Here is a 22,552-nt window from a genome sequence, read left to right on the forward strand (position 1 = left end):
CTGGTGTTTGATTGGTATAGATGAATAGAAACTATAAAAGACAATTTTTTTTTAAGCTCACTCCCACATCTTGAGCTGACTGGGAGTGTAGGGGGAGGGCAGAAAGGAGAAAAAAAAAAGTAAGGCTATGAAACTTGAGTAGACAGAGTGTGCACGTCTACCAGAATGCTCTGTGGTCAACAGCCAAACGTTTAAAATTTTATGTATTTAGTCATCTTGGCTATTGGGTTGCTTTTTCCATCATTGGCTGACAATGAAAGGAGACCAAGCTGGCTTCAGTTTCTGGCCCACGTGCATTAATGAGAGTGGGTGAAGGCTGGGTTGCAAGTGCCGTAAAAAAATATTTATGTGCTTATACAAAACTGTTTACACAGCATTTAAGTTAATGTTTTATTAAGAGTAGGTTTTACAAGACAGCTGTTCTTTTGAGCCAGACTGCCATGAGCTGTTTTTTAAATCTTCACCTTTTTCACTAGTGATAATGAAAGAAATATAATTTTCCACTTCCTCATATGAAGCACAGCTATGACCTGTCCTGTATAGTGATTAACTAGCCAGGAGCCTATGGCATGATGACAGGATGCCATACTTGATACCAAAGGGATATAATAAGCCTGCAAGTTGCAGGGGCAGGGAAACGCCTTCTTTCTTCTGCAGGAAGAATAAAGTTTATGTGACACTTCAGAATCATAAAAAAACAGCCAGGAACTGGAAGGGATGTAGGCTGTCTGATAATAACATGAGCAGCAAAGGCTAATTGCTGGGAAAGGTTACCTTTGCAAGCTGGGTGCTGGGCTGCACTCGTCAGCCTGCTCTCCAACAGCCATGACCTGTTTTATTTAAAATTTTATTTTTTTAGTTTCATGTCTAGCCTGATTCACTTTGTAGCACTGTTCCTTCCTCTGTATTAATATTAAAACCCAGCGCTGGTCTGACGATCTGTTTAAAGTTGCTCCCACCACACTCTTGACCTGCTGAGCAGAAATCGGAAGGCTGGGAAGCGAAGAGGGAGGCCTCCCTTGTGACAGCTCCAAGCTGCTCTCTGGGCAGCTTCAGTCCTTAGGGAGAGGAATCCCCACTGCTGTGTGTTTGCTTAGATTCCTGGCCTCTTCCACTTGGAGAGGTGTGCAGTAATCCTCAAGGAAGACCGTTGCCAGATTGCTTAGCCTTCTGCTAGCTGAGAGAGAGAAGCGAAGCATGCACTCCACCACCGGCAGAGCCGTGGTCTGCTGGCGCGACTGCGGCGTTGTCAGGTACATCAGCGTCGTGACTGCCGACATCACTGTCTCCTCGTTGGAACTGGACAGGCAGTTTATTACGGGCTCTACCCCATTTGCCTCCAAGATGTAGTCTTTGTTAGTTTTATCCAGACACAGGTTACAAAGGCCACCTGAAGCACAGCAAAAGAGAATGTTCAATAAATGCAAGACATTCTTCTCTCCACACCCTTGCCTTTTTCAAACAAAGATTTAAGTCCACTGCTACAACTAGGATCCTTTACTCTTTCTTACCCTTGAAACTACCACAATTAAATCTTTGTACTGCACATACTTGGTACACATCTCACTTCCTCCCGTTTTGTTTTGTTTAAACAATTGGGCATTTCATTCTAGAATATGCAAGTGGCAACAGCCTGACTGTATTCCACAGCTTTAGATTTATTGATACCAACATAATTTTGGCCCTGAACACTGTTAAACACTCAGTACACTTCTGAGTTGTCCTCACGTGACCACTTCATCTTTTCTCCTTTTTATAGACTGACACACAAAAATATTTTTCCTGAGCAATATAAGGTAAACATGCAAAATCTTAAAGATGCTGAGAATCACAAGATGGGATTTTAATTGTCTTAAATAACCTCTTTTTCCAAACTCAGTGTGGTAACGGAAATTATTTACCTAAATGCAATTGCGCAATGATGCCAATTTTGCTGATCTCTGTTTTCCAATACAGAAATGAGCATCTAGATAGGTGATGAAATTTGGTTGGAAAACTGTTAACTGCTCCTGTGCTACATTTTCTTGATTCTTTCTGGAGACTTTCTACCATGACACTCCTTCTCCAGTATGTCATTAGAGGGCACTGTGCTTCTGGGCGTAACGTCTTCCACAGAATGAAAAATACCTTTTATCACTTGACCCTAAACATGGTCAGAATCCAGCAGTTTATGGCAGATGTTTTAGAAAAATGGAGAACAGAGATATTAACACAAGCCAAGAGGCTGATAATATTAGTACTTGAAACTTGAAGGTGCAGATGTACTCTGGTGTAGCTCAATCCACAAACCTTGGAAATCAAATGTATTTAATATCATTTCATGGAATCACTCACAGTTCGGATCCGGTCCTTTGTGTTCATTTAGAGCATGCTGAATCACTGTAAGGTGATTCCTCAGAGAGCTTATTAAATTATATATTTTTTATTATATTCTAGCAGACTGGCTGTCAACGCTGGATCTGTGCATCATGCCAGGCAAACGCTTACTTTCAATGACTGTCTCGCTATAGGAGACATTTGAGTAAGGAGTCATTCAGCTAGTGTTTTCTTCTAGTATTTAAAAAAAAGCGCTTTATGGAAAATCTTTTTAAGAACTGCGACTGGCCTGGCAGCCCCCGGGCAGCACAGCCAGCCCCGGGGGGCTGGAGCGGCCGGGCGCCCTCCTTACCCATGGCGAACTCCACCAGGGCCTCGCTGTCCTCGGTGAGCGCGTCCAGGAAGAGGTCCAGCACCTGCAGCTGCCGCAGGTGCTCGTAGTTGTGCGGGTCGTAGGCGAAGTTGGCCAGGTTGGCCAGGACCTGCTCCTTGGCGTCTGCGGGGAGGGGGAGAAGCAGCGGGTGAGCGCGGAGAGGCGGCGCCCGCTGAGGAGCCGGGCAGCGGGAACCGCGCGGGCTGCCTCCCCCCCGCCGCCGCCGCCGCCCCCCGGGAGGGGACAAGGGGGGTCACCTGGGCTGTCGGTCGCCTGGAACTCGGTGACCAGCGCCTGCAGGTACTCCAGCCGCCCCAGCTCCATGCCGGGCAGCAGCCCTCAGCGCCGCGCACCCGCCTCGGCCCAGCCTCCCGCGCAACATGGCCGCCGCCGCCCCGCCCCGCGCTGCCTCCCCGGGCGGGGCGAAGGGGGTCGCCTCCGCCTGCCGCCCCGGGAGGGAGGGCAGCGGCCGGGCGGAGCCGCGTCGCCTGTCCCCGCAGCGGGGTCGAAGCGCGGCGGCCATCTTGGGCGCGAGGCGCGGCGGCCGTTGGTTTCCTCGGGCGGGGCCGGGGCGCTGCTAACGGTCCCCGGGGCGGTCGCTGCGTGAGGGGCGCCGCGGAGCGGCCGCTTCGCCCGGGGCTGAGCCGCGACGGGCAGGTGCCTCCTCGGCGTCGCCCGCTCCTTGCGGGAGCGGTTCCCGCCCGTGTGCCGGGCTGCGAGACGAGGGGACCGTCTTCTGTTAGCAATAACTGTAAATAAACGAGCACGCACCTCGGTATTGGGCTCTGTATCTCAGTCATAGGGAAACTTATTTTTTAAACATTTTTTTTTCTTTGTTCTGGAAAGGACCTATGCTTTCCTCATCTGCTAGTTACCACTCAGGAGATTTTCCTGCCCTTCCAGGTTCTCCAGCATTAGTGGTAATAAGTGCTGCCCAATGTTAAAGTGACACTAAATGGTTCCCCCAGGCCGCGGTGATGCTGACCAGCTGCCTGCGAGCGAACGTAGGAGATGATAAACCAGGTCTGGGTGGGAGCTGGTGGCTCTGTCTCAGCATCTCCCGGTGACGTTTATCCACCACGGTAAACGCGGGCAATGCAGACGGGTTCAGCAGCAGCTACGGAGGAGCACAGGCATGACGGCAGCGGCAGCGAACGTGAGGGTGAGGAGAAGAGCAGGAGGGAACAAAGGTCTTGGTTTATTTTCTTATTACTATGGAATTGAGACTTTTAGGCTAAAGAAGGATGGGACAACCAACAGGTTTTTAAGAAGTAAGAAAAATTACCTGGAAAAAAAACCGTGGAGTGATGCCAAGAAAGAGGACTGAATTAGTACAATGACATCAGGTAATTCCACCCTGGCTGTACAATGTCCTGGTCTAAGCACGAAGCAGAGCAATTGCATGATGCTAAACCGTTGCCGTTAAAAGGAAACCGCTGTGACTGTAAGCACCTGCAAGTGGTTTCAGATGTGGTTCATGTTGTGTAAACATATCAGGTAAATATATATAAAAGTCATAAACTGTTGGGGTGGGCTGTGTAGAAGTTTACATCAATTTTATAGAAGCAATTTGATCAATGCAGCTTCTTTTGTAGAACGGGTAGGAAACAGGCTGTAAGCAGATGCCATCTTCTGTATTATCTCAAATTTAGCTGATTTTCATATGAAGGAAACTGAATGTGGTCTGATCTGCCAAATACTTGGCGTCAGTTACAAGCATGTTGGGATGATAATTGCTGATAATGCACAGCTGGACATAGTAAAAATATCTGTCCGTGTCCTCATTAAAGAGAAAGTTGATCAAAGAAGCTGCGCTAAATGCAGTAGTGCGAAACCATTTTACATTACACTGGTGTGGGAGGATATCTGTTACAAACCTAGGATATCTGGTACAAAGGCCTACTCTGTGCTAGCAGCTTCAGCAGTTATACTAATTTTCAGTTGAAGTGTGTGTGTATGGATGTATATTTATAAGTAAGTATGAAAAAGATCAAAGTGTTAGGTGCTACAAGCTATATTTCTATGTTAGAATAGTTTGCTCGTGTATTAGTAAATCTCTTGTAGCGTAGGCCTTTGTGAGTGGGTAAGTGTTGACATACTTTAAAGCCACGTCTGTCATTACATAGAAGGTGAACAAATAATGTGGGAAAGCAGGAGGAGAAGAGAAAGCAAGTACAGGGGAACTAGCCAACGTAAAGACAAGGGATTAAGGACTCGGGCTGACTATACTGGGGGTGAAAAATTGAATATTTAAAGAGGAAGGATGAAATGACTTATATTCACAAGTACTGTGTTTGTGGTTAGTCAGTGTAATTTTGCATGCATAGAAACAGGAGGAACTTTGTCCCCTGGAGTGGTTTCACAGAGAGCAGTGTTTAGAAAGGGCTTTTGTCCACACTGGCTGAGTTTCAGGTGATGCATCGCTGAAAAATGTACTCTCCAGGTCACACTATTTGGTGTGTGGCAAGAAGGAATCAGGAGGCGAGGAACACCTCTGGTTGTCCTTCTGAGACTTGCTAGCTCTGTTCCCTATAGTGTTTGTCTTGCTTTGGGTGTGATCACAGCTGGTTAAGAAATGTGAGGAACGTTTTGTGTCTAATTTGATGAGGTGGAGCTGCCTCCTGGAGGAGAGTTTGATAAAGGTCCGTGGGTTTGCAGTCCTCAGAGGTTTTCTGTAGGAGTTGTTGCAAGGGTGCGGACCATGCTCGTGCTGCTTATGTGACATGCTTCGTTATAAGCCGTACGCTTGTTGTCTTTGTGCTGATTTACTGCAGGGAGTTTGTCCTGATCATCCCAAAAGATCACTTGGCAACTGGCAGAATTGGCTTAGGTGAGTGTGTAATGCTCTTACTCTGTTTGCTCAGGCAATACTGGCTATATTGTTTAATGGTCTGAATGCTTCAAGCACCTGCTGTTTGCCAGAATGCTTAGCACTGAATAGGCTAATACAGCTGGGGTATTCACAGCCTCAAGGGCTCTTCTAGTGACAGTGGCCCCCACCTGATGGCACACCAAAGCTAGAATGCAGTAGGTTTTCATTTCTAGCAGTTGTTAATTTTCTAGCAGTTATTTCAGCATTACTAGCCAAGTCGTCAAACAGCATGACAAACTCTTCAGCTAGGTGATTTTGCATTCTGAGGTGCATTAGAGTGTGTAAGTTGACCATGCCTCTTCCTTGTTTTTTATTAAACTGCCCCAAGAATTACACTGGCTAAATATCTAAGGCGTATAAGGATAACAGTCTTGAAATATTTCCATGTGAACTTCCTTGTGAATAATTTGTTGCAATAAGGGAAGGTGCTTGTTGCAAAAATGCTTAGCTTGTAAAGTTAATGATACTCTTTTTATCAACACAGGTAGCAGGGAGGGGTGTGAGGGGGACTGGGAGAGGGATATTTATTTCTGGCCAGTTTTTTTTGCTCTGCTGGTTCTCGGAGGTTTCCAACCTGGCAGAGGTATTGGTGTTTGTCCATAATTAAAGCCAGTGTTATTTTATTGTCTGTAGGTGTTTGAAAAAACTGCTTCAGGGAGTGGCAGTAACTAAGCTGTGGTTGCCTTGCATAATGAGATGGCCTTAAACTGTTGAAAGGCACTTTTATTACCTTATTTTTCTTGTGGGCCTCATGGTTCTTAAGCATTAAGTATTAATATTTCTGTACTATAGCTCTGACGGAGAATACTTATTATACCGTAGCATGCTCAGTATGCATGGCCCCTTCAAACACACATTACACAGCTCCTGCTCAAGGCAGCTGGGAATTCAGGCTGAAAACAGAGGTAGGAGAAGAGAGCTGCAGAACGGGAGAGGAGGGAGCAGGGAGCTAGATTTCCCCATTTTTGCAGCAGCAAGCTGTTCAGTCATCTTTTTACCTGTGGAAACATAGCCTAAAATGTTACCTGTTAACTCTCCAAGATTTGTTTTCAACCTGTGGTATATGGATTACTTCTAAAGGGTCCATGAAAACTTACTGGGGGAGATAACCCTCTTTTCAGTCAGTTTAAATTCTGTAAGGCTGTTAGAAATTTTGTAGTCAACCAGATGAAAGAAGTGAAAACTGCAGATTTGTAAACTAGCTGTTTTTCTTCCCAGAAGCATCTCTCTGCCTATGAAGATAAGTCCCAGTGACACTGGCTTTGAGTCTGAGAGTATCAAAAAGAAGTTCTATACAGCACTCTCCTAACTCTCCCTCCTAAATTATTTTGTGCTATTGTGTCCAGCTAAGAAATAGTCAAAATCGAGATTTTTGTTGCCATGGTATAGGAGGTACTGACCTGTGTGTGTCAGCTTCAGTTGGAGTGCCTTATTTATTTGCATTTTTCCTTATCATGCAAGGAGCAGTGTGCGTCAGACTATTTGTTTCCTTGCTTGTGAGCCAGGTAGGCCTAAAGCCCTGCAGGTACAACAGTTGGCTCCGTGCGGGGGATGCATTCCATTGCTCTTTCAACCAGCTTTTATTCTTCTGGGATAAATTTTGATGGGTTGTCACTCAAGCCATATTTTGCCTGTTTTGCTCAGGACCTCTGTAGTAAAAGGAAGATTTGGGGCAATATGCCCCTACATATCTGGAAGAAAATGGAAAGGGTAGGTAAAGGGGTGAACAGACTTTTAAAATTTAAGAATTGCATACAGAAAGAGTGGCAACCTGTTCAGCTGCCTAGCTCTTTTGTTTGTAATAGCTAGAACAGGTTGGAGACTTGATTCCTTCTCATTGATTTGTTTTGATGAGAAGAGGAAAGCCCCAGTTTTTCCTAGGAAAGTACAGCAGGCATTGCTTTGGTAAGCTGAGAGGCACCAGTCCCTGTTTACTGTGCGGTTATGGACTATTTAAGCTTTACAGAAGTTAAACATATGTGACTAGAGATTGGATATATATGTCTCCCACCAGTCGTCGTATTTAAGTGTATGTTTGATGAGGAAAAGTGAAGCGTTACTGGTTCAGTAATCCTAGACCACTACTGAAATGGATACTGGTGAGCTGTGGAAACAGGAACTGTTCTGAGGGACTGATACCCCTTACTGTAATGGCTAACTGTGAAGCTGTCATTGTCTTGGAAAGCCTTGGAGTCACTTTTCCAGTGGTTTTTTTCAGTGTTTTTTTTGGCTGAGAAGCCCACAGTTCTAATGAAAACTGGTTTTGTTGCTAGGAGTTTGACATAACAGTTCTCAAGATAAGCACTAAAGTTGAGTTGAAAGCTGTTGCTTCTTCCATTTCACTCATATTTTATGCTTCCATTTTTCAGATGGCTTTGCAGTCTTCCGCTCCAGTGCTTTGTGAGCTATCTGCTTATGTCAGATCAAAAATGATACAGAATATAAATGGTTTTGCAACTGGAGCTGATCCTGAGAGAAGCTAGAAGCTGATGCAACTCGTATGTTAATACTTATGTGCGTAACTCTTGGGACTGTAGCCAGAAAAGCCACCTAAAGTCAAGAGACTATATAGATATGAGAGTTAACACTGACTTCTCTCAGTGTATTTTTCCGCACTGATTTCTTTTTGACAGGTAAGTTATGCTTGTGCAAACTTCTCTGTAATGAGAATGCTGGTGTAACTAGGGCTGAGAGTCTAAGGCCTGAGCTAAAGAGTTAAATTAATTTGCACAAGGGGGAAATGTGAATGCTACAATGGCTTTGAATTTGGGCCTATATAAGGATGCATACAATTCTCAGGTCTAATGTCCGTGTGCCCCCCTCCCCCCCACAGTGAATGCTGGAAGGAAGTGTATTTACAGAAGCTATGAACCATGAATACCATTTTGTGACACATCAGGATATTTGAGATATCACTAGCTATAAAATTACAGGCACTCTAAGATTTGTTGGGGTTTTTTTTTTTTTGATGCTTTGGAGTTGAACCTTTGGGTCTTTGTAAATGTCTGTGAAATGAAGAAATCACGCAAACATTGTAAGAAAGAATATTTGGTCTTGCTAGAGACTTGCCTGAGTTCGGCAACCCATACAGCAGCATCCATATAGTATTTAGAGATGCAGGAAATAATAACACACTTCCCGTGGGAGGTGTTCGTCTTTTCCTCCCCCTGCCCCATGTGGGAAGCAACCAGGAAACTTCATGTGAGTCTGCACCAAAATGGCATGTTCAGACTAGGCAAGTCTACTGACTATGTTTAACTTTTCTAGGACCAAGTAATACCTGTTTGTGAAAAAAATCAACCTTGTGTATAGCCATTAATATGTATTTTCCAGTGTTAGCAACTGAAACGTGTATATGAAATTCCAGTGACCGCTTAAAGACTCGGACTTAAACCAATTGAATCGACAGAGCTTTTGTCTCTCAGAACCAGCTCCCATGGTCGTTATCCCATGGTTTGCTTCAGGAATGCGTAGTTCTGTATGTCTTTTGGTTGATGCTGAGTTTTAGGCTGAGCCTCGAATCCGGATTGCTCGCATGGAGTCCACGATGGCCCCATTGAGTGGGAGTGCAGGACAGAAGGGACAGTAATTGTGGAAAGCAGTCAGTTTTCTCTGCTGTCAGTGTTGGGCCTTGTGTAGCTTTGTACTGGCCACATAATTGGGTTCCTCTCTTTTTTTTTTTCTTTTCATATGCTTGTGATGTAGATGACTGCAGGAGGGGATTGTCTTTCAGACTGTGGTTCAGTTAGTATTTCATTGTATTGACATCTGGAGGGATTATCCAAAGGTACTTTTGAGGCCTCTTTTGATTTGCTTTTTCTTTCCAGAGCACAGAAGCTGAGCACCATGAATAATGCAGCCGATATCAGGAAAAAACTGGAGGTATAGAAGACACAGTGGAAATTGCTAGTTATGTCCACCAGGAGACCTGAAACAGGAATCACGGTTTAGTCAAAGAGAAGATGCATACTAAAGGCAACTGTATGACATTTATGTAAATGTTAAACCTAAATCACTTGTCAAACTGCCATATACAAGCATTCACAGATGAGTTAAGTTCTCTTGCATAGATTCTAGAGCTCCTTTGTTTGTAGTCACTTCTCAGGTGGTGTTTCTGCTTCTGTACAAAGCATTTCTCAATAAACTGAGAAATCAGGAAAGAAAGGAAGCTGTAATTTTTTTCCCAGTCTCCTGATTCATTGTGTTTACTCAGCAGAGGATCTCTGTGTCACTGCCACTCACTGGATTTTGGAATAAGTAACCTGCTTACATCCCAGGTCAGAACACAGAGCAAGTAAACAGAGAACTATCTCAAAAATCAATGTGTTTTAGTCTCTAAACTGAAACCTCATCTTCTTTTAATAGTGCGTAATCAGGGTGAGGAAAATTCACAGCACAGCAAGTATTATAACTAATATTAAGTGTCTCAATATAAAACATTTAGAAGAGAGGTATATTAAATGAGTATTTTAACATTAATCCTAGAGATGGAAAGATGATATTCAAGTCACACATGTGGTGCCGCCTCTACAGGCTACATCTATATATGGGATGCTGGAATAATGTTTGTTTCCTGCAGCATTCTTTGTTAAGAATTGGCCATGTTTCCTTTCATAGTGGGTTTTCTTTAGCAGACTTCAGGAGTCCAAATAAAAATGGAGCTGTTCTTACTGTGCTTTGCTGTGCCTATCTGCCTTTACTATCAAATGTCCAAGAAAACACTTTTTTCACTTTGAAAAAAGTGACTGACACTCTAATGCCTGGTAGTACTGTGAAATATCGTGCATATTATCATCCCATTCTTAGAATAGGCAGATATTTTACTGCTGAATGACACACAATTCATTGTCTAGAGAAGAGAACTGAAACCCAGAATTGATTCATGCTCAGGTTTGTATTTCTTGCTTGTCTTTCTTTTGAATGTGCTGCTATACTGCAGGAGCAGCTGTGTCTTCAGCAGGTCACTTTAGCACTGTTTGGAGTGAACCTGTGATGTTGTGAATAATATATTGGATTGGGGGCCGTAACTGACTCCCTGTCTCCAGAGAAGAATGAATAAACTCTAGGGCTCGGAAGGAAGGGTGAGTAGAAGCTTTTACTATAAGGCTCTTGAATAATGTAGAACCAGGAACACTTCTGATTGCAGTAAATGTGTTGAATTGGATGTTTGCAGTTCCTTGAGACTTCATAGGTAAAACAATGCAAACTAGTAAAGCAGTGAAAGAGCTCTTAGACAGCAGGATCCTACCATAGTAATCTCTCTCTGTCCTCCTGCCTCTCACTGAAAAAAAGCTCTCATCACTTTCAATCCTATCAAAGCTGCATACCAAATGGGTCACGTTTTCACTATCTGCTGTTGCTTCAGTGGTGCTTGGGCAGCTACAGAAATGGCCCTCATTCAGATGTGAGATGGGGCTGGATGTTTCTTTCTGACTCTCCCTTTTATCTTGCTCCCTCTGCATAACTCACCTGCCTGCATGGGCTTGGGAACTCCCTCCTCCTTTATGCTCCCAAATGTTTGTCACTAGGGAGTCTTAATAACCTATTCTTCCCCAATCTGCTTTAATAGTTTCTCTCACCTGTGAGAGGAGGTCCAATGAGGAGAGTGATGCTCTCCAGGATGGTGAAGAGCCCTAAAGCACTTGAGAACCTTTCCATCTGCACCACATCCATCAGCACCTGGAAGACGAGCGCCCCGATGCCACTCATGGCTATGCTGGTGATGATGCAGTAGATGATGAGCACACTGAACTTGGCTGAAATGACACAAATGAAATTGCTCAGCCCGCAGAGGAGTGCAGCCAGGCTGAACAGGTAGATACGTCTGCCTGTGAAGACACTGAGTCCTGAGAGCAGCCCTGTCAAAGGGCGTATGAAGATGTTGATGAACCCGATAATGGAGACGAGGAGAGCTGCCCTGCGTTCCTCCACCCCACTGTGGATGGCATAAGGCATGAGGTAGATGTGGGGTAATGCAAAACCCAACATCATCCAGCTCACTCCAATAGTATAAATCTGGTAACCTTTGTTTTGGCAGAAGATGTCAAAAGCCAAGTACTTGTGCAACATCCGGAAGCATGTAGGCCTGGCTTGCTGCTGGATCTCTGGGTGGGGAGAAGATCCTCCGTTGGCCAGCTGTGCCTCTTCTGCTTCTCTCCCTGGCTCCTCCCCAGGCCTGGCTGGCTGTAGAAATGATTGAGATGCAAGCTGAACTGGTCTCATAATGGCTCCACAAACGCAACAGTTGAATAGTATTCCTCCAAAGATGAGAAAAGTGTTTCTCCAGCCCATGTCATCCAGCAAGTACTGAGAAAGCAGTGGCCACAGTGTGAAACCGAGGGAGACACCCGTGGATGCCATGGCATTGGCCAAGGTTCGCCACCGTACAAAGTAGTAGCCCAACGCAGTCACTCCTGCCTGGAAGCCAAAACATGATCCCAGACCTAAGGAAAGAGAGAAATAGAAAATGACAGCTCATGAAGCTTTTGTGGTGCCTTGCAAGGTGAAAAGAGCCCAAATTCAGGCTGTACTCACAGATGACTACATTTACCACTGAGGTATTTCCTCACCTGACAAGCTGCGCAACCCCCAGTGATTAATACTCAGTAGCCCTGCACAAGAGGTGAAGGAGGATGTTTTGGGTAAATTAAATGCTTCGTGTTCTTAGGTATACTGGATACACTGATCTAAGCTGACGTTTGTCTGGGGCACACTGCTGTTCCTAAAATTGTTATGAAATTGTCCATTAGAAAAACGCCGAGGACTTGTTTTTTATACTGCCTGCAGCAGATAGTGCTGTTTTTCTGACACTTTCCTCATGCTCAGGTAGTTACTCGTTGGTTTTCTCTATGCAGCACGTGCTGCTTAGCTTGCAAGATCCAACAGGGTTCAGTCGTGAAGTGACCTGGCTGCAGATACTCATTTCTCTGTGTTAGGAAAGAGCAAGAGCAGAGCAACTGATACATAAAGGAAATATTTGGAGAGGAAAAGTTCCCACCTGTTACTTCTGTTCAAAACCAACACATTCTTTTGTTAGAGAAAGATATCTCCACATTTCCGCAGACTGGGAGTGGTGAAATACAAGTGCAGGGAACTTGTGAAGAAAGTTGTCTGAACACATTACATTCCAAGATTGAAAAAAATTCCTTTCTCAAAAACAAAAGGCTATGGAGCTACTAAAAAGAGCAGATGTCTTTGCTCTCCATCTCACTCATTAGAAACCCATAGCTCCATGTGGCTCACAGAAGAAGCACTTTCCAGTGAGCTTGGGTGGGCCAGGTGTGCGTTAAAGGGGTGTGAAGGGGAAGTCCATCCAGTATGTAATTCCTGCTAAGCTGTGGGTTTTTTGATTCATCCTATTTGTCCGATGAGTGAAAAACGTGAGCCCGTGGTCTGGACTCTGCTCATTCTCACCACTTCCCGTCTCAACACCCCCAAATCAAGCGCAGCAGCTGGATTTTCCTGCTGTGCTGTGATACTCACCAGTGATGAAGCCGGCAGTTATGTAAAGCTGGCTGAGGGACTTGCAGAAGGAGCTGGACACCATGCCCGCTCCGCTGAGCAGGCCTCCCAGCATCACAGTAAACCTGCAGCCAAATCGCTTAACCAGAAAGCTGCAGAGGGGCCCTGGAAGCAGTCAAAGAAGCAGAAGGAAAGCAGTTATGGAGAAAGAAATTATCTTGTGCTTGAGATTGCCCTCTAATACCTGCTGGACTGCTGCAATTGTCAAAGCTCGTTGTGTGGTTTAGTCTAGAGACCCTGAGGGTTGTCCCAGCAGTGTCATGTTACAGAGAAGCCAGAAATAGAAAATACAGTCTTTCATCTTCCCAACTGATTGGTCAACTTGTCAGCTGAAGGGAAGGCTCCTGTCTTCTGCTTGGTTGTTGGACATTAGATAGGATTTTTAAGCCTCCTTGTGATAGAGTCTAGGTAAAACTCTTGGAAATGGAATGCAAGAGGGACCTTCAGGTGTGACTCAGTGCTTATATGATATTCTGGGAATGATTTGAAAAAGGTTAGGACCTGGACCTGGACTTCTATGCTACTGAGTAAGAGATTGTGAGCAGGGTGCTATTTCTGCTTGCATGCTTCCACTGTCATCTCATTATGTTTTTCAAATACTCTGCCACAGAATTGCCTGAATTGCCCGTGGCTCCCCTCTACCTAGATGAAATTCCCTGCAAGAGGAAGCAGATCGACTCTGAAACGGATCAAGGATGGGAGAAAAATGTACATCCTTGAGGAGGATTATTTAAAAATGCATGGAGAGGCATATTTGTGTCTGTGTTGGAATCAATCTATGCTCCAGGCCATGGCATCCAAGCTACCGCTTGTGGAGTCTTGCAGCTGTCCTGCAAGTCATCTCCCCAGGAAAATAATAAGGTGTTATTGCTGGCACAGCTCTTCCCACATGCTTGTCCTGGCATATCTGGCAAGGGTGGGTCAGTATAACTGTGTCCACTTCTCAGAGGACATAGGCCTAGGAGCAGCCCGCGCACATGCCGGTTCCCACTCCCACACCTCCGGCACAAATAACACAGAGGCGTGAGCAAGACCTCAGTGCAGGTGAGATCTTCCGGAGGGCCAGACCTCGGGTCTGCCTGTCTTTAGCAGAAACCTGTGTTTTGTTGTGTGCTGACACTGCTGGCAGACTTTACTAAGAAGCAGTTATGTTATTTCATCAGAAAAAACAATGACCAAATAGGCTTGGGAGTGTATGTTTAAGGTCAGTTAATTCTTTAATTTTCATAGACTCATGGTGATTTCCATGCAATTGTGCCAAATTGCCAATTTGTTATTGTTGCAAATTTAGGGTGCTTCATTCTGGGGTAGAAGATTAGCTCAGACTTGCAGAACGTCAGTGGGAAACATGCTTCTCTCTGCATGCTCTGGTAGAAGAGGAGCGGAAGAGAGAGTTTCTTTTTCTGTTCCTATGAGGATCCACAAGGATTTCCAGATTTTGTTATCTTTTTTTCTCTGTAACTCTTAAGGTTATTTAAGCAAATTCAGCATGGCTCTAATTTTCAGAATTAGCCTTCAGAGAGTGTGGGAAAATACCCTGTGGTATCTTTGTGACCTAAAACAATGGCTGATTTGAAATAAAATCCCCATAGTCAAGCAAACAATGGAGTGCTATTAAAATTAGGGCTGCAGCTGTTTGTATTTTGACCTGCTTTAGACATTTTCACCTCAGACTTCAACTGGCCTTTGAAAAAGTAATCAGCAGGTTCCGCAAACCAGTGGCTGCATTCTTCTTCCTCCTGCTGAAGACATTAAGGTTGGTGCTCCTGTTTAACCCACCCCAGGTTGCCAGAAATCATAGACTGAACCCTCCAAAATCATGAGATTGGTTTTAAAAATCGTAAGGGTTTTTCATTGTTTGTTCCTGTTAACTTGCTTTCTAGGTTTCAAACATTATTTCTCCCTTGCTTGGGGCTTTTGTGCTTTGCTCTGCAAAAATAATTCCAGCAAAACTGCTGCATTCATACTAATGTGAGTCTGGAGGGTTATGTGTGCTTAAGTATTGAGAAATGGGAGTCTGCGAGGGCTTGAACTCTTGCATTTCCCCCACTAAGGACAGTCATAGGATCCTGAGGTCTCTTGAATGATTCTTACAACAACGTGATTACCTATTGCTTTTACCTAGGACCATTGAATGGGTAATGAGCTATGTTTGGCTTAATAAGTTATGAACTATTGTTTGCGTTGTGCCTTTCCCTGTTTCCCTCCACAGCTCTGCTGGGCTGAGGTTGGCTCTCCTGCACACGAGCGTCTCACTCGACTGATGGGTCTGAAAAAGGAGTTTTCTGTCCATTTCCCTTGCTGCTTACTAATTTTGCAGCAAATATTTTTTTTCCTTCAGTTACTCTCAGTTATAAAGACTAAAGGAGAAGAAAAGCCTGAAGAACCTGTAAGAGGTGCTGGTGCCATAGCAGAAAGCAGATTTGGAAAGGGTTCAAATGCCAATATGATGGATGCAACCTAAGAACCTGAGTCAAATAGAGCCTGGGCCACTGCGAAGACGGTCAGAAGTTGCAGCAAAAGCTGTACATGTCTGGCCTGGGAGGGAGTCTCTTATCTCTGTTTTTTCACTGTTTCTACTCCCTGGCTTACAGCTGTGTTAATCCTGCTTTATGCTCCCGGAGGCAGGTACTCTGCTGCTATAACAGCCTGCAATAGCAGAGAATAACTGGCAAGCCAAGTAACGACTAGCTTGTAATTTTACTGGTTATACCTTGTTGAACTGTTAGTGAATATGAGTAACATAAGGCTCTTCTTGTCTACTTTATAACTTCCATATCTATTTACTGGTTTGTATTATCTCTCACTGTGGTTCCAGCCTCACAATCATTTCATTAAAGAAAGTTGGAGAACTGCTATTTTCCCTCTGATGCTGCCAGATTCGTGCTGCCTGGATGGGTCGGGGCTGAGCTCCATGTGGGCACTGTGCGGCTTCCAAGGCCGTTTCCCAGAGCGAGCGGGTCCCACTGGCTCCCTCGCAGGGGGTGGGGGACGCCCTGCGCTTTCCCTTCGCAGCCCCCCGGGTGCTGCTCTACTGCCGCCAGCTCGCGGCGATCGTTGCTCCCGCAGCCGCTTCCCTGCGGCTTCCTCCTGCCCGCGTCCCTGCAGCGGGGCAGTCCCTTGCTCCCGTGTCCGATGGCCCTCGGCCAAGCGCCGCGCAGGAGAGAGTGAACCTCGCGTGGCCTCGACATCACCGTGACTCAGGGCTTTTGTTGCTGTGTTTTTTCCTCGCTATAAAGTGTCACCTTTCACTAGCGCTGGGATGGGGCAGGCACGAGCTGAGGGCCTCGCTGGAGCCGTGGCTGCTTTCGCCTAGGTGGGGTTGGGGCAGCCTGTGTGTCGAGTACGCACCGGGGCTGCATGTGGAGGGGTCAGTGGCAACACGGCCGCTCGTTGGGAAGTCCTCGAGCTGCCTGGGCGGTTTGGTGCTCTCTACTCTGCAGAAATACCAGGCTTGATGGGTTTCTGGGGTCCCTGCCCTGCGCAGCTCCCGCATTTCGTACGGGGAAAGCAGAGTGCGGGTTGCAGGGCACCACCCTCCCTCCGCGCCCCTTCCCACGTTCCCCCTTCCCGCGCTGCCTGACCGCGTCCCGCGGCAGCGTGGCCGTGTCACCTCTGCCCCCGTCCCCGCCCGGGCTCCGCGCCACCGCCCCAGCGCCGCTCTTGGCCCCACGTCCAGCTCACCCCGGCGGAGGCTGCCAAAGCCGCCTGGCACCTCCTCGGCGGCGGAGAGCGCGCTCGTCGCGTGGCACGTGGAAGGGGACATGCTCTCGGGGGCGGGAGAGGGGAGAGAGCACCTGCGCTCGCGGCTCCACCCTCCAGCCTGTTCCAAGAACTGCCGGGGAGGAGAAGCGAGTTCCCACCGGTCTGGAGGAGCTGGGCTGAGCGAGGGAGTCCCCCTCCTTGACCAAGGAGGTCATGCTGTCTCTCAGAGGTGCAGCCCGGGACCTGCGGACATCTAGCTTTGGGCTTTGTGGGCATTGACCGAAGACTCTAGGAGATGCCTGCACACTGCTGACCCACCAGCGACTACCAGTCTGCTCCAGCTTCCCAGTCCCGTCCACCTTTCTCTCCAAGTAAATATTACAAGCGCACTCGTTAGCGGCCCCTCGTCAGCAGCCGAGCCGCGGGAGGCTGTACTCACCGCCGGCGTGCAGCACGGCCACCATGATGGAGGGGAACCACGACGTCTCGCTGTTGGTGGCCTGGAACTCGTGCTGGAGGTCCGTGAAGAAGACGCCGATGCAGGAGGGGAAGCCCAGCGTCAGCCCCTGCAGCACCACCGCGGCGACCAGGACCATCCAGGCCCAGCCCCGGTCATGGGGCTGGGCAGCTTCACGCGCTGCCGCTCTTCCGCGGGACATGCCGGCTCCTTCCTCCGCCCGAGCCGGCCTGCTGGGCGAGGGAGCGGGGCTACCACGCGGCCGCAGCCCGGGACCGGCCCTACGGAGCAGGGCCAGCGGCAGCCTCACGCTCGGCCCCACCGGCGCCGCCCGAGCCCTTCGCAGCCGCTCCGCCAGGCTTGTCACCCCGCATTGCTCCCAGCACCTCCCTTCCTTCTCGCTGCAGGATCCTGGCAGCGAACTGCTTGAGCAACGACCGCCTTCTCCTTTTATATTTCACAAGACTGCGAGCGCAGCCAGGTACACAACCGGACCACACCTCCTCCGAGCTATGAATTGGCCGTACCCAGTTCCCGCCCTTATTTTCCCTTTCGCCTGCTTTCATCATATGGAGTCCCCTTGCTGGCAATTGCTAAGGTCACCAAGTCCTCGTAGCGAGAGGACGAGGAAAACCGTGCGAATGCCAAGAAAAACAGAGATGGAGAAAGCCTGCGGCCAAGCACATTGCGAACCTTTTCAGAAAACTGCTCCTCCATATGGTTTACAGGTGGTGAAAAGCCATTTTTAAAGCTATCGATCACCTGGGATCTAGAGATCTCAGCCACGCGTCTTGCTTTACCTCTGCTCAGAGCTAGAGCCTCTTCCGAGCTCCCACGTTTGGTTTCTCGGAGCCCAGCTGGGTGAAACACGTAGCCAAGGCATCCCCCGGCTGCGCCGCGTGGGTGAACACACATAAAGAAAAAAAAAAATCTGCTTGGGCAGCTGGATGAGCTCGAACACAGCGGCCCTGAGGTCACTCCTCCGCACAGCGCAGTGTTTACTTAGCACCTAAACAGCGCTTTCCCCCTAAAACAACAGCTGCGGCTGAGTTCGGTGTGCAGCTTCGGAAACGAGTAAGAGCTTGGGCTTGCTCGGTATTTCCGACTGGCCGGGGTGGCATACTCACGGAGTCGGTCTCGTCCCGCAGGCTGAGACCCGAAGCGGCAACGCGGAGGCTAGCGAGCGCCCGTGCGTGTCCGTGTGCACCAGCGCGGCGCCGCCGGCTCATTGCCTCCGCGTCGGCACGTCGGCTTCGGCAGCGCCCCGGCGCTTGGGCGAAGGCTTTTGTGATGTTAAGCGAGGCATCGCTTCTGCAAACAGGGCTCTTGCGCCCGGCGGCGCGCAGCCAAAAAAGGGCCGCGGGCGGCGGGGGGCGGTGGGCGGTGGAAGGGGCTCTCACATGCAAAGCACGGCGGCGGTGCTCAGCCCGCTCCCATCCTTTGTGCGCTTGAGCCGGGCAGAGATAATGCGGCTGATTCAGGCGCTTGTCTTGCTGGTGTGAATTAGTTGAATCCCAGCCTAAAACCTCTCCCCGGCAACGGCGGACCTGGAAAAAAAGGCAGAAGCCCGGCTCCGCTCCGTTCCCGTGCAACGCTCGGTTGTGTGCGGCGCAAGCCCTTTCCCGCGGGATGAGGCCCAGGGCTGCGGGACACCTCTCCCCCTCCGCGGCCCTTCGCTGCCTGCACCCGGAAAGGTAAAGGGAGCGACTTCGGTCCAGCGCTAGCTCACCCGGAACGGGAGCAGCTCCGCAAGACCTCGGTTTAACCCTTCCCGGGGCGACCGGCCAAGAGGGACGTTAGCGCTGCTGTGGGCTTGGCCGACCTTCTCCTGGCAGCGTGCACCCCGCGTGCACCCAGGCCACCGCGAGCGAGCGGCCCCGCGCTCTGCCTGCAGATTGTCCCGTGGTCAAGTCTTCATGGTGTTTGTTCTGCTCCCGGTGACCCCGAGGACACGGGGATTGGAGCCCTGCTGGACCCCTTAGCTGCACTGCAGCATCCCTGGCTGCTCGCAAAGCACCCCGGGGCACTCGTGCGGCGATGCTGCCCGGCCCCCCCGTGCCTCGGTTTCCCTTGGCCGGCACAGGGGCTGCCGGGCACGCGCAGGGCTGCCGACTGCTCCCACGCTGGGAACACGAGGGCTCGGGCCGCTTGCGCTGCTCTCCTCCCAGGACGGGGTTTGCGTTGGGGCTGCAGGACGCCAGCGGCTCGGGAGCGGGGGCACGGTGACCGCCGGGGGCCCCTCGGCCCCGCAAGCGCCAGCCCCGTGCTCCGGGGACGTTTACTGTAAACCGAGCAGGGCGGCTTTTCGGGGGCACTTGTGGCTGTCGCAGGTAGCGAAGCTGAGCGCTGCAGTGGGTAAGTGCCTTCATGAGCGATGCTTTAATTGCCTTTCCCTCTCTGCAGTGCTCCCCGGGGCAGGTCGCGCTGTCTCCCCGTGACCCCCCCGAGGTCGCAGCGAGCCAGGCGCAGGGGGTCGGGGGCTGGCTGCGAGTCAGCGGTGCCCTCGGCAGCTCCCGTGCAGCCGCCCTCAAGGGACGCCTGGGCCCAGCGGCGGCGGGACCCAGGGCTGTGCAGTGGGACCCACGCAGGAGCCTTGGCGGCAGTTTTGGGGCGGTCAGAAGCCCAAGCGCGAATGCCTCGGAGCTTGCAAATAAATGGCTTGTGCGAAGGAATTTTGGACCCCGACCAGTGATCAGGATTATCCAAGACTTGTCAGCCGGACTGAATCTTGCAGAAGTGGTTTTTTTTTAGCCGGGGGAGCCAAGCAGCGTGGTGGCGGCGGGACTGCAGCGCGGCTCAGGGCAGGGAGCTATTCCCGCGCCCGGCCTCGACCCGACGGCCGGAAAGCGAAGTTTCCAGCGAAACTGGCCCTGCAGAGCCCCAGCTCTCCGAGCACCTGAAAGCCGGTCGCTGAACCAAGTGGCCAAAAACCGGGGCAAGGGCAGGGTCTAAATCACCCTAAACAACCGGCTCGGCATCGGGGCTGGGACAACAGGGCTGCCCCAAAGAGCCACTTTATTGCTAGAGCTTCCTAAGCACTTCCCATAGCATCACTCCCCTGTCCTCCCCCTGCAAAGCGTGCCAGGGCCCTGTGTGCACTAATTGGTCTTAATTAGCCTGAGCAGCCTCATCTGGAGCTTCCTCCCATGCACCCTCCACCCACCTTGCTCCCGAGCTGCATTTAAGCTCGAGTCGTTGGCCTGGCCTGGGCTTTAGGCTGCCTTGTCTTGGTGCAATTCCTGCTCTCCTGGATGGACCTTGGATCTGCCTTATTGCCTAGCGCTCGTTAATCACCAAAAATGCAATAATGGGGGTGGTTAGTACTATCAGGTGAGAAATCCCATTCCTGGGACTCATTGGATCCTGCTTAACGCCCGTTAGGCAGTACGGGGAATGACGCTGCTTGGCACGGAGATGGGAAACGTGGATTAGGGAGGCAGCTGGCACCGGCGTGTGCCGACAGCTTCCGCGGGGCGGGAGGACTCCGGCGAGACGCGGCTTGTCCCACTCTGACCCTGAGAGCGGGCCTCTGCGGGGAGCACCGGGGCGGCGGGTGCCCGCGGAGGGGTTGCAGGTGGGTTGGTCCAGGCGCTGCGGCTTTGCTCCGCAGGAGCAGCCCCACGCCAGCCCCCAGGAATCGCACCCCGCTGCCTCACACACGGGAGCTTTAATAGCGCCCCAAAAGGCGGTGGAAAAAGCCCCTATTCGGGGTGTCGCTTCAAGGTGGCGGAGCCGCCGCTGCTCACCATGAAGGCCGGGTAGAGGGGCTCCGTGAAGGTGGCCAGGAAGCGGTAGATGAGGTTGGGGGTGTTGGTGATGCCGTAGAAAGTCAAGGAGCCGGCGGCGTAGTCGAGGAAGACGCCGATGGTGCGGTAGTAGCTGCCCTTCAGGGCGGTCCGGACGTTGTCGTGCCGGGCGGAGAGCTGCAGCGAGTCCCACGCGAGGCACCACGAGGCGCCGTTCCTGCCCGCGAGGTAGAAGACGGGGCTCTCGCCCGCCCGGCGCCCGCAGCCGTACGTGGCGCCCAGGCAGAGCCACGAGTCGGGCACCTCGGCCTCCCAGCAGCGACGGCCCTCGCACAGGCTCCGCGAGCACGTCACTTGGGGCCAGGAGCCGAAGCCCGGGCCGGAGGTGGCCAGCAGCACGCACGCGTTGAGCGCCGACCCCGTCCCCTGCAGCAGCAGCTCCTCGCTGGCCGTGCTCGTGTCCCAGCTGCGCTCGCGGTAATCTGCGTCACGAGAGGGGCGAAACGGGGTCCCGCTTAGGCCCTGCGGAGACCCCATCCTGCTCGTAGGATATGTAGTATACAATAATGCGTTTAACATTCCCACCAGCCAATCTAGTCTATCTGCCCAGCTGGTGTTGCCCTGGGCTTTTCTGGTTGGGGAAGGGGCTGTGCCGAGTGTTGCCCTGTGGCTGTTGCCATAGGTGTAAATCCCACCGGCTGTGGGGTGGCTGTTGACAGGCGAAACAGCCCTGGTGTTTTGGGAGGCTTTGCACTCCTTTTGGGAAGCCCACCTGCCCCGGGTGCCCGGTGGCACGGCACAGCCCTCCCACCCCGTTTCCCTTGGGGTTGGGTTTGACGTAGCTTGGGACCAGCAGCTCCTTCCCTGGCTGCAACCGTCGTGCCAGGAAGACTTGAACCTTCAAAGCAAGCTACTCTCCCTCCTCCTGCTCATAACTTCCCGTTTAGGCACAGCACCCTGTTTGGGGCAGGCAGGGAAGGGCTTGTGGTGTATTAAAGGTGTGCAGCCAAAATTCATGGAGTCTGGTTTTAGGGAGCTGGCAGGCTTCTGGCTCCAGGTTCCTAGCCAAGAGAAGAGGCTTTGGCTGTGCTGCTCGGCTGCTGGCCAGGTCCTGCTTGGCCTCTTGTCCAAGGATGGTTACTCCAAAGAAAGTGCAAGCAGTGCCCAGGAGCCACAACAGGGCAGGAAAGTCTGAAAATGTGGTGCTGACACCTACACTTTAGGAGACTCTTCCTGTCCACATCCGGAGGGACAACTTCGTTGTTCAGCATTGTGATTCCTGGAAAAGGAGAGATGAGAGCTGTTCGTCCTGCTAGGAAATGCAGGTCAATGAAGGCTTAGGGCCACTGGGGTGGGGGGAGAGCAGGGGGACAGCAAAACCAGCCACCCAGTCCTTGTCTTACAAGCATAAATTTGGCTTTGAGGCCTTGAGATGAGAAAAATCCTTCTGCTTGGGAAACCTAAGCGTCCTGTTCTCCTAACTTTTCACATGTTTCTCTGCATTTGAATTAGCAAAATGGGGAAAATGGAGGTGGGACATTCTGAGATGGAGATATTACTGC

At 50.1% G+C, this 22,552-nt stretch overlaps 3 protein-coding genes across 3 annotated transcripts in view; 1 reads left to right on the forward strand and 2 right to left on the reverse strand.

Annotated features, from left to right (window-relative positions):
* The window catches only part of JPT1 (Jupiter microtubule associated homolog 1), a 34,739-nt gene extending 18,802 nt beyond the window's left edge, over positions 1-15,937 (forward strand). The window contains exons 5-6 of the transcript XR_010392151.1: positions 9,389-10,642; positions 11,131-15,937. The gene's annotated coding sequence lies outside the window, so the exon portion shown is untranslated. The remainder of the gene's footprint in view (positions 1-9,388; positions 10,643-11,130) is intronic.
* Positions 377-3,106, reverse strand: ARMC7 (armadillo repeat containing 7). Its single transcript, XM_026098926.2, has 3 exons — positions 2,947-3,106; positions 2,669-2,812; positions 377-1,390 (listed from the first exon to the last, which is right to left on the reverse strand). The coding sequence occupies exons 1-3, from the start codon at positions 3,011-3,013 to the stop codon at positions 1,053-1,055; spliced, it is 549 nt and encodes a 182-aa protein (XP_025954711.1). The 5' UTR covers positions 3,014-3,106; the 3' UTR covers positions 377-1,052.
* Positions 7,261-18,982, reverse strand: SLC16A5 (solute carrier family 16 member 5). The gene is made up of 4 exons (XM_026099095.2): positions 17,227-18,982; positions 13,044-13,187; positions 11,141-12,004; positions 7,261-9,489 (listed from the first exon to the last, which is right to left on the reverse strand). The coding sequence occupies exons 1-4, from the start codon at positions 17,444-17,446 to the stop codon at positions 9,248-9,250; spliced, it is 1,470 nt and encodes a 489-aa protein (XP_025954880.2). The 5' UTR covers positions 17,447-18,982; the 3' UTR covers positions 7,261-9,247.
* Positions 18,983-22,552: the final 3,570 nt, after the last annotated feature.

The sequence above is a fragment of the Dromaius novaehollandiae genome, chromosome 18, assembly GCF_036370855.1.
Source record: "Dromaius novaehollandiae isolate bDroNov1 chromosome 18, bDroNov1.hap1, whole genome shotgun sequence".
Classification (NCBI taxonomy): domain Eukaryota; kingdom Metazoa; phylum Chordata; class Aves; order Casuariiformes; family Dromaiidae; genus Dromaius; species Dromaius novaehollandiae.